The sequence below is a fragment of the Lupinus angustifolius genome, chromosome LG10, assembly GCF_001865875.1.
Source record: "Lupinus angustifolius cultivar Tanjil chromosome LG10, LupAngTanjil_v1.0, whole genome shotgun sequence".
NCBI lineage: Eukaryota > Viridiplantae > Streptophyta > Magnoliopsida > Fabales > Fabaceae > Lupinus > Lupinus angustifolius.
The window spans coordinates 13,131,495-13,142,496 of record NC_032018.1 but is presented as its reverse complement, the minus strand read 5'-3'; the positions used below and the strand labels follow the sequence as shown (position 1 = coordinate 13,142,496).

Below are 11,002 nucleotides of genomic sequence, written 5' to 3'. Positions count from 1 at the left end.
TCTAGAGAAAACAGGTTTTCTCGCTTGGGCGAGATAGCTCTCACCTGAGCTGAAATATGCACAAAGAAAACTGGTTGTTTTCTTGCTTAAGCGAGACAGCTCTCGCTTGAGCCACAGATGCCTTATAAAAATGGTGATTCCTTCGCTTGAGTAAGACAAATCTCGCTTGAGCGAGAAAGCTCCATACAGACAAGACTTCTTAAGTCATCTAAACGATAACTCTCACATACCCGAGAGTCTAATGGCATTTTTGCCATCAAGAATTGATTCACTTCCAATCCTATTCAATAAAACCTAAAACATATTTATTGGAGATAATGTTCTTTCAATAAGTAAATGTTGTAAAGATGAATACTTATATGAAATTCTTGGAAATGATACAAAGAAGAGTTGTCATACTAAAGTGATGTATGTAAAGAATTGCATGGTTAAGGACGAGGCCCGCAAGTGTTATATTATGCTCACGCAGCGACATCGTCTAACCGTAAGAGGCTTAGCTTGATAAACGTCCAGGGTGATTCAACAATGGTTCATAGTGGTGCTGAGGTTTACTCTCTTTGGTTTAAATGTTAAGATCGGGTCCCACTAGAAGCATTCTTGATGGGAGATGTTTTATGATGGGCAGAACGTTATAAAGGATGGATTAAAAAATTTAATTTGCTAACTTCGGTTAGTGTACATATTCATTATGAATAATGAAGTAGTGGAGAGGAAATTTATGGGAGACGAACGAGACTCGAGATGTTGAGAGGGACGGCGATGACGGTGATTTGTCAGCAAAGTCTTGAGGGAGAGTCTAGGTGAGACGAGTCCCGTGTATTTCTGGATGAGGTATTCTATTGGATCGGACAGTGCTCACAGTGCAAACTAGATGATATCTGACAACCTCTCTTTGCAATCAAGGTCGATGAGAGGGATGCCCATAAAGTGTTTGATACGACACCATCCTGAAATGGACAGTTCTGTTGGAACAGATCGATCATATATATATATATGTATATCCCTGCGAGGAATAAGTTTTGGTGTGATCAAATCGGCTTGTTATGAGACCTATATTCTCGGTTATTTCCGAATAGTTCTTGAGAGGATAATAATGTAAGGATGGTGGACGTATTCATAACATGCATACATGGTATTTATCGATATTGATTGTAAAATCATAAGTTTTATACTTCATTCATCATTAATACATGCGTGTATGATCATATGATATATATGTACTTGTTCTTTGTCTTGGGGTGATATTCTGTGTAATTCCGCGATGTCAATGATAAGTTTTTCATTAGATGTTTTACTCCCTCTCTTTCTTTCTGGTGTACTCGCATACATTCATGTTTAGATAGACAGATCGGCAATGATCAGGGGCTACCGCTTTACCATGTCCTAGGAGGGGACATGGAGCGTTGAAGGTAACAGATACACCTACACTAGTCCCTATGACCTAGAATTGGATCTCGAATGTGATGCCTCTATGTTGCATTTCTTAGCACATTACGCAGTTCGGGAAGCATCATTCACCCTACTAGAGCGAAGGCCCATACATGCCGGTCCATCCGCACCAGCTGAGGCACGAGGCACATTGGAGGTTATTAGGACCTGGCCCCAACCGAGATTCTCATATACTGACTCAATGCCAAGAGGGACGGAAATAGCAGGCATGGCTACTTCATCGAGGCCTAGGGGTACACCTTGGACCCTTCGATGGATTGAGCAACAGATGAGATGGTGGAGGACGAGGACGATGATCGTGTAGATTTAATTTGCATAGAGGATTCAGTGGAGGTTATAGAGATATCTTCAGACTCGGAGATCGACGAAGACCCGAGTGAGGTTTCTAGTGCACCACCGGTCTAGGAGCTCATTTCTTTCTTTTGATAGGGAACGTGTGTAGGGTACTTTTGTAATGCCAACGCCCCCGACATTATTTTATTTTTATTTGTATTTTTAGTCTTTATTAGGGGCGAAGAATATACTCTGCCTTGTGTTTTTTAAACCATCACGTACGCATTACAAATTCAAGAATTGATTAATGAGAAGTATTCAGAAAATAATTGTGTTTCGTTCAATTACATTTTAAGTATTAAGAAATTATTTCCGCAAATGTTTGAGAATGTGACGTCTTGAAAGAGAATAGATAAAATGGAAAAACATGATTTGTAAGTAATATGTTACATAAAAAAATTTAACCATTTTTCCAAGAGATTAAATATAGTAATGATGAAATGATTTTTGGGTCGTTACATTAAGTGGTATTAGAGTTGTTCAATCCTATCCGAACTGGGCATGACCTTACATGCTTTCTTGTGTGACTTTGTGCGATTGTTTGATCATGATTTTTGTTTGAAGACTGAATTTTGTGTACTTACGATTAGAGGAGTAACGTATATAAATCTGTTGTTCTCAGATTTAAGATGGTTGGACGTGGAACTGAAAATTTGGATTTCATGGCTGTCATGACGGTGGCGATTCAGAATGTGAATACTAACTTGCATCAACTGAATTAGCAACAACAACAACCCCAATGACCCGCTCTATACAAGGGTTTGGACGAGTTTTGTCATCACAACCCGCCTATGTTTGAAGGAGGATTTGCACCAGATGCTGCTACCAACTAGATCCAAGAGTTGGAGAGGATTTTCTGGGCACTGATGTGCACCAAGGACTAGAAGGTCACTTATGCGACCTACATGTTGTCGAAGGAAGCAGAACTGGTGGGAGTTCACTCAACGCCAGATGGAACATGAACATCAAGATGTCAAGTGGGCAACTTTCAATGATATGTTTCTACAGAAGTACTTTCCGGAGGACATGAAGACGAAGAAATAAATGGAATTCTTGCATCTGCAGTAGAGGAACATGTCAGTTAGGGAGTATGCTGCAATGTTTGAAGATTTGGTGAGGTATGCCCAACACTATAATCAAGTGGGAAATGAAAGGCCTAAGTGTGCCAAGTTTGAAGAGGGACGTAGACAAGATTTGAAGGTGATGTTTGTTCATCAACAAATACCATATTTTCCAACTCTGGTCAACAAATGCAGGATCTATGAGGAGAGTGTGAAGGCAAGGAATGTCGCACTCAAGAGTGCCATGCCTCAAGGAAATTGCTACAGACCTCAGAGGAATTTTGGACCGAATCGTGGCAGAGGGAAGCCTTTCCACCACAACAAGAAACCTTATGGATTTCCATATGGAAATCAACAAAAGTCACTCTGACCACAAAACAACTACAACAACCACAAGAGCAACAATAATAATCAGGGTTCTCAAGCTGGGAACTCCAACAACAACTCACCAACTTGGTGCTCGAAGTGCAAAGGAAAGAATTTTGGTGTCAACTGTCCTATTTGCTATCATTGCAACCAACCTGGACGCATCAAGCCAGTGTGCCCTAAGCTGAAGAAGGAAGGAGAGAATGTTGTTCGGGCGGCCAGACCTCACGCCCAGGGAAGAGTGTTCACCATGAGCGGAGCTGAGATCAAGGAGGATGAAGATATCATTCAAGGTACATGTCTTGTTAATGAGATTTCCATATCTGTACTATTTGATTCGGGTGCAACCCATTCATTTATATCCCATGATGTTGTTAACCGATTAGAATTACCTATAGTTTTCTTACCTTATGATCTAGTCGTGTCAACGCCCACAAACGAACCCGTCGTAGTTTCAACTATATGTTCACAATGTCCTATAGTATTAGAAAATAGAACTTTCCTAGTAGACCCGATATGTCTACCTTTATCCCAATTAGATATCATCTTAGGAATGGACTGACTATCCAATAACCACGTTCTCTTGAACTGTTTCAACAAAACGGTAAACTTTAGCAACCCTAAAGACCCAACAACACCTCGTTATGAAACCAAAAGCACAACTGCCAATCAAATGGAGAAGTTCTTGAAGGATGGAGCCCAAGTGTACATGTTGTTAGCGTCGTTGGAGAAGAAAGAAGGAGGAGAAATTCAAAGTACATTAGTGGTTCGGAATTTCTCTGAAGTTTTTCCGAACGATATTCCTAGCTTACCCCCGGTAAGGGAGATAGAGTTCACCATTGATCTAGTTCCTGGAACTGGACCAATCTCTATAGCTCCTTATAGGATGGCACCGTTAAAGTTAACTGAATTGAAGAAACAATTGGAGGACCTACTACAGAAACAGTTCGTCAGGCCGAGTGTTTCTCTGTGGGGTGCTCTTGTTTTATTTGTGAAGAAGAAAGATGGTAGTATGCGGTTGTGTACCAACTACTGACAATTGAACAAGGCGACTATCAAGAAAAAGTACATGTGGCCAAGGATTGATGACTTGATGGACCAGTAGGAGGAGTTACTGTGTTTTCAAAGATCGATCATCGATCTGGGTATCATCAAATACGCGTAAAGTCGAAAGACATTCCGAAGACAACTTCTTGGACGTATTATGGCCATTACGAATACCTTGTAATGTCATTTGGTGTGTCCAACGCTCCTACAGTGCTCAAGGATTATATGAACATAATTTCATCGATGATATCCTGATTTATTCAAAAAAATCAAGACGAACATGTCGAGCATCTGCAAGTGGTGTTGCAAATTTTGAAGGACAATCAACTCCATGCCAAACTGTCAAAGTGTGAGTTTTGGTTAGAGTCGGTGAATTGTCTCAGTCACGCGATATCGAAATGAGGGATCATCGTAGATCCCACGAAAGTGGAGACAATAATGGAATGGAATTCTCCAAAGTTGGTGACAGAGATTAGAAGCTTTCTTGGATTAGCGGGGTATTATCGAAAATTTATCGAAGGATTTTCGAAGTTAGCCTTGCTGCTAACTACGCTAACGAGGAAAAACAAAGCATTTGTCTGGATGACGAAGTGTGAAGCAAACTTTCAAGAATTGAAGAGAAGGTTGACCATAGCGCCTGTGTTGGTTTTGCCAGACCCAAACGAAAACTTCAACGTGTATTGCGACGCATCAAAGCAAGGTTTAGGTTGCATGTTGATACAACAAAAGAAAGTAGTGGCTTATGCGTTAAGTTAGTTGAAAACACATTAGCAGAACTACCCAACGCACGATTTGGAACTAGCTGCAATCGTGTTTGCTCTCAAGATATGGAGACATCATCTGTATGGCATAAGATTCGAATTTTTCAGTGACCATAAAAGCTTGAAGTATCTGTTCGACCAGAAGGAACTGAACATGAGGCAAAGACGATGGATGGAATTCATCAAGGACTACGATTTTGATCTTTAGTACCACCCCAGAAAAGCTAACATGGTGACTGATGCCTTGCGTAGAAAGTCTCTGCATATGACAACCATGATGGTTAGAGAAATGGGATTGATAGAGGATTTCAAGGATTTAAGTCTCGCGGTTCAAGTAAGACCTAAAAGTTTGACTTTAGGTATGCTTACCGTAACGAATGAGTTTCTGGAACAAATGAAGGGTGTGCAAGATTCGAATCCAGAACTACAAGAGAAGAGAGTCTTGTTGGCTGAAGGAAAAGCTCCGAAATTTCAGGAAGGAATCGGCGGAGTACTTAAATGCAAGAATCGAGTCTGCGAGCCAAGAGATCCCGATTTAAGAATGTAAATCTTGGACGAAGCTCATAAAAGCAAGCTAGGTATTCATCCTGGAGTTACCAAGATGTATCAGGACCTAAAGAAGATGTTTTGGTGGTCTGGTATGAAGAAGGATGTAGCATAGTAGGTGTCACGCTGTTTGGTGTGCCAAAAAGCGAAAATTGAGCACAAGCAACCCGATGGAGAACTTCAACCCTTGAATATCCCATTTTGGAAATGGGATAGCATTGCAATGGACTTCGTGAGCGGTTTTCCACGAACTCAGAAGGGATACAATGTTGTTTGGGTAATAGTGGATCGTTTGATGAAGACAACTCACTTTCTACCAATCAACATAAAGTACTTTTTGGAGAAACTAGCAGAGTTGTACATTAAGGAGATTGTCCGATTGCATGGTATTCCTACAAATATCATCTCGGATAGAGACCTGTGCTTCACCTTGAAGTTCTGGAATGGTTTGCAAACAGCTTTAGGTACCCAGTTGAGTATGAGTTCACTCTACTATCCAGAGACTAATAGCCAATCAGAAAAGACCATTCAATCATTGGAATATCTTTTTAGAGCTTGCGTGTTGGAGCATTCGGGAAGCTGGGCTGACTACCTACATTTTATTGAGTTCACCTACAACAATAGTTTTCATTCTAGTATCGGAATGGCGCCATACGAAGCTCTCTATGGCAGAAAGTGTAGAAAACCCCTATGTTGGTTTGAGACGAGAGAGAATCTAGTGTTAGGACCTGATGTGGTTCAACAGACGACGAAGATAATTAAAATGATAAGGGAAAACATGAAGACTGCACAAAGTAGACAGAAGAGTTATTATGACAGGAGAAGAACCTCTCTAAGCTTCGAAGAAGGAGATCATGTGTTTATAAGGGTGGTTCCAACAACTGGTATTGATAGAGTGCTTAAATCTCGTAAGCTTACCTCTAGGTTCATAGGACCATACCAAATCATTAGAAAAGTCAGACCGGTAGCTTACTAAATAGTCTGGCCCCCTTTGCTGTCAAACCTACATAATGTCTTCCATGTGTCCCAACTTAGAAAATACATTAGTGATCCATCACATGTCATTGAACCTGACTCAGTCCAGCTAAAGGATAATCTCACTTTCGAGACTTTTCCGTTGAGAATTATCGATCGGAGTGTGAAAACTCCATGAGGCAAGGAAATCGCCTTAGTTAAGGTGATTTGGAGTCAGACGAATGGAGAATATGCTACTTGGGAGGTCGAAAGTGGCATGAAGAAATCATTTCCTCGTCTGTTTTCTTAGAAGGTACGTTTAATTTTCAAGGACGTTTTTCCGAGCACGTGTTTATAAGTTGGGGAGGATTGTAACATCGTGTTTTTCCGAGCACGTTTAATTAAGTAATTAGTTGTTAATAAATTAATTATAGAAATTAATCAGTAATGTTTAAGGCTAAACCTCAGTTTAGTTTTAGTCTTGTATTATAATATTCTTGTTTCCCCTATTTGTTCAAGATTTTTGGAGAATAAAAGTTTTCGAGACGATTTCGGGTCGTTTTATCGAGTTTTCGCCCAGTTTTTGAGTTCCATAACTTGGAATCAAATTCTGATTTCTCCCTTGGCTTCGAAATATTATTTATAGTCAAAATCAGTGTTGTTGGAACCGGCATGGACCAGATGGTCCGACCGGTCCAACCGTCGCCCGACAACCATAACGACCTCGTTTTGGCCAATAAGTCGTTCCCCATATGGAGCCGTTTTGGACCGTAAATAATTCGGTCCAACCGGGTTGGACCGGGTTAACCCGGCTTAACCCGTTATATTAAAACGAGCGGGCCAACTACCCCTTAAAAGTTAAAACAAAATTTTTAAAATAAGCAAATACAAAAAACCTAAAAACTAAAAGACTAAAAGTCTAAAACAATAAAACCTAATTCCATCTACAGCAACAAAGCAGTGAAGAACATTTTTTTCTATAGCATTATCTTCCATAGTTCCATTATCTTCTATCTTCACTTCTCTCATTGTAGTGAACTGCACAAAGTATGTTTTTTTATGGTTTTGCACTTTTGTGGGATTTATTTGTCCAGGGGAATTTCCTATTACACTTTAGTTTATGGTTTTGTCACTTTGTGAGACTTATTGAATCATGTGATTAAATTATTACTTTATGTGTTTATGGTTTTGTCACTTTGTGCCTAATTTATTACTCTTTAGTCTTTATTGTTTAGCTTATGCACTGCACTGCACTGTCACGTTAGTCTATGCACTACAAATTATGTCAATGGCTTTTCTTAGTTTATTAGTGTAGTGCATAACTGCATATTGTCACAAATTATTATTTTATTAGTTCATGGTTTTGTGACTTTTATCATTTTATTGTTCTATAACTTCTATTAGTGCACTGAAAATTACTAATGCACCGAATTAATAATTTATTTTGTTAGTTTCTTAGTTTATGCAAATTAGATGTTGTACTTAATTTTTTTAAATGTCTTATATTCTTTGCGTATATATTTAAATTTAGATATGACATCATCTGCAAGTTCTCCAAATATAACTCAAGCATTAGCTCCTAGTACTCAGTCTGTTAGAGCAAAATCAGACCCAACATGGGATTATTGTCAATTACTACAAGACGCGGAAGGAAAGAGAACCATAAAATATTTGTATTGCTCAAAATGTTACAAAGGCGGAGGAATACATCGAATTAAACAACATCTTGCGGGAGAAAAGGGAGATGTTCTACCTTGTCTTTCAGTCCCTTTTGATGTTAAGCATCGACTAAGAGAACACTTGAATCAAGTTAGTGGTAGTAGAAAAAGAGGGACTAATCAAAATCAAGGGGAAGAAGATCCATATGAGGAAAATGTTGTACAACGTGAAGGAAATATGATTACACCAATACCGACTAAAGGACTACAACCAAGGGTAAAGGAACAGAAACATCAAATAAAAGATCAAATAATAGTATCAACAATTTCTATGCCCCAAGAACTACTCCAGGAGCTCAACCCTCAATTAGAATGGGCTTTGCAGGTAAAGATGCTATTCATAAGGCTGATTTGGCAGTTGCTCGATTCTTTTATGATTGTTGCATTCCATTTAATTGTACAAATTCATTTTACTATCAACCTATGATAGATGTAATTGCGGTAATTAGTTCTGGTTATAAAGGTCCTAGTTATTATGCTATTAGATCCAATTTGTTGCATTAAATGAAGAAGGATGTCGAGTTGTTAGTTGCGAACTTTGGGAATTTTTGGAAAGAAACTGGTTGCACCATTATGGCTGATGGTTGGCAAGACCAAAGAAATAGACAACTTATCAATTGTCTTGTCCATTCTCCAAAAGGAATAAATTTTGTGAGATCTGTTGACGCATCTGATGTTGTTAAAGATGCTAGAACACTTTGTAATTTGTTTATTGAGTTAGTTGAGTTTGTTGGAGTAAACAATGTTGTGCATTTGGTTACGGATAATGCTGCAAATTATAAAGCTGCAGGAGCTATGTTAAATGAGAAGTTTTCATCTATCTATTGGTCTCTTTGTGCTGCATATTGTCTAAAAGTGTTAAATGAGTATCTATTGGTCTCTTTGTGCTGCAGGAGCTATGTTAAATGAGTACCTTAGCTAAAAGTGCATCTGATATAACAAAGTTTATGTACAATCATGGATTTTTGTTGGCATGGTTAAGGAAAAGACGAGGATGGAAAGAAATCATACATCCTGGGGCAACTCGTTTTACAACAACCTTCATTGCACTAAAAAGCATTCATGAGCACAAACATGATTTGCAAGCTTTGGTCACTAGTAAAGATTTCATTGATTCTAGATATTACCGGGATCGGAAAGCAAACAGATTTGTGGAGGTTGTGATGGATAATAGGTTTTGGAATGATTGTGCAATTTTTGTCAATATTGTGGCTCCACTAATTTGCTTGTTAAGAATTGTTGATGCTGATGATAGACCTTCTCTACCTTATGTGTATGACGGGATGCGTAGAGCAAGAAAAACAATTAAGAGTGTGTTCATGAATAAAAAGTCCTTGTATAAGCCTTATACAAGAGTTATAAAGCAAAGATGGGATAAACAACTCCGAACAAAATTATATTGTGCAGCCTACTTTCGGAATCCAGCATTCTATTATGATAAGGATAACTTTTGTATCAAACCAGAGGTTCAACAAGGTTGGCTTGATGTTTTACAAGCAAAAGTTACCACTCGCAAAACTGAGTTTTTCAAACAAGGTTGCATCTATCATGACAAAGTTGGGAGTTTTGGCAATACAATGGCAATTGAAACAGTTAAACACTTACGACCAGGTAAGGTTTTAATTTTTATATTTTAAGTTTATTAAAATATTATGTAATAGTTTAATACACTAATACCATACTAATCTTTTGTTATGTTTTTTAGATCAATATGAATCCATATGAATGTGTAAACTAATCTTTTGTTATGTCTTTTGTGAAGTTTGGTAATACTTTAATAGCATACTATTTTTTTGTGATATTTTTTAGATCAATGGTGGTCACAATTTGGATTTAGTGCTCCTATGGTATCCCAATTAGCTATTCAGATTTTGAGCCAAACAACATCTTCTTCTGGTTGTGAAAGAAATTGGAGTGTATTTGAAAGAATACACACAACGAAGAGGAATAAACTGGAACATAAAAGATTGAATGATCTAGTCTATGTGCACTATAACTTGGGTTTGAAAAATAGGTTTGTTTTTAATTAAGTTTATGTGCACTATAATTATGTAACTTCTGTTTTGTATTGATAATATCATAACTTCATAATTGTTGGAATTTTAGGGCCATTAATAAAAGAAGAGTACTTGATCCGGTTGACTATGAGAGTATAGAGAACATTGAGTTTTGGATTACTGAAGAAGAAGAAGAAACTACATTGATTGATTATGATGAAATAGAAAAAATGTTCTATCATGACTTGTCAAATCCAATATATGATTTAACAAAGGATGATGAAGGTTTGCTTTAAACAAATTAATGTACAATAATTTTCTAATTGTTCTACAAATTAATGTATCCGGGTTAACCCGTTATATTAATATGAGCAGGCCAACTACCCCTTAAAAATTAAAACAATTTTTTTAAAATAAGCAAATAGAAAAAACCTAAAAACTAAAAGACTAAAAGTCTAAAACAGTAAAACCTAATTGGAGACAATGATACTTGGATGAATTAGAATATTTAATCTCTATATGAGATAGTTGTGTTTTGATTTTTAATTCTAATTATATAAGACTTAATCTTATTTGAAGCATTTTTGTTTTAATTTATATGTATATGCATTATGAAAACATAATATTGATAAGTTTGTTAATTCATATTAACTCATTTTAATTAATTATATAATATGTAATTGCATATAATATTATGACAGTGTCCAGTCCAACCGGACGGTATAAGCGGTCAAACCGGTTAGAACCTAAATGCGAAAACTTTTCATTGA

The 11,002-nt window shown here is 37.6% G+C and overlaps 1 protein-coding gene across 1 annotated transcript; it reads left to right on the top strand.

The window, feature by feature from the left end:
* LOC109358035 lies at positions 8,051–9,144 on the top strand. Its single transcript, XM_019602101.1, has 2 exons — positions 8,051–8,560; positions 8,746–9,144. Exons 1-2 carry the CDS (start codon positions 8,051–8,053, stop codon positions 9,142–9,144), a joined length of 909 nt encoding a protein of 302 aa, XP_019457646.1.

Coding starts and splice junctions, on each gene's coding strand:
- LOC109358035 (XM_019602101.1), top strand. CDS start 8,051: ATGACATCATCTGCAAGTTCTCCAAATATAACTCAAGCATTAGCTCCT. Junction 8,561..8,745: donor AATTAGAATGGGCTTTGCAG/GTAAAGATGCTA, acceptor CATTAAATGAAG/AAGGATGTCGAGTTGTTAGT.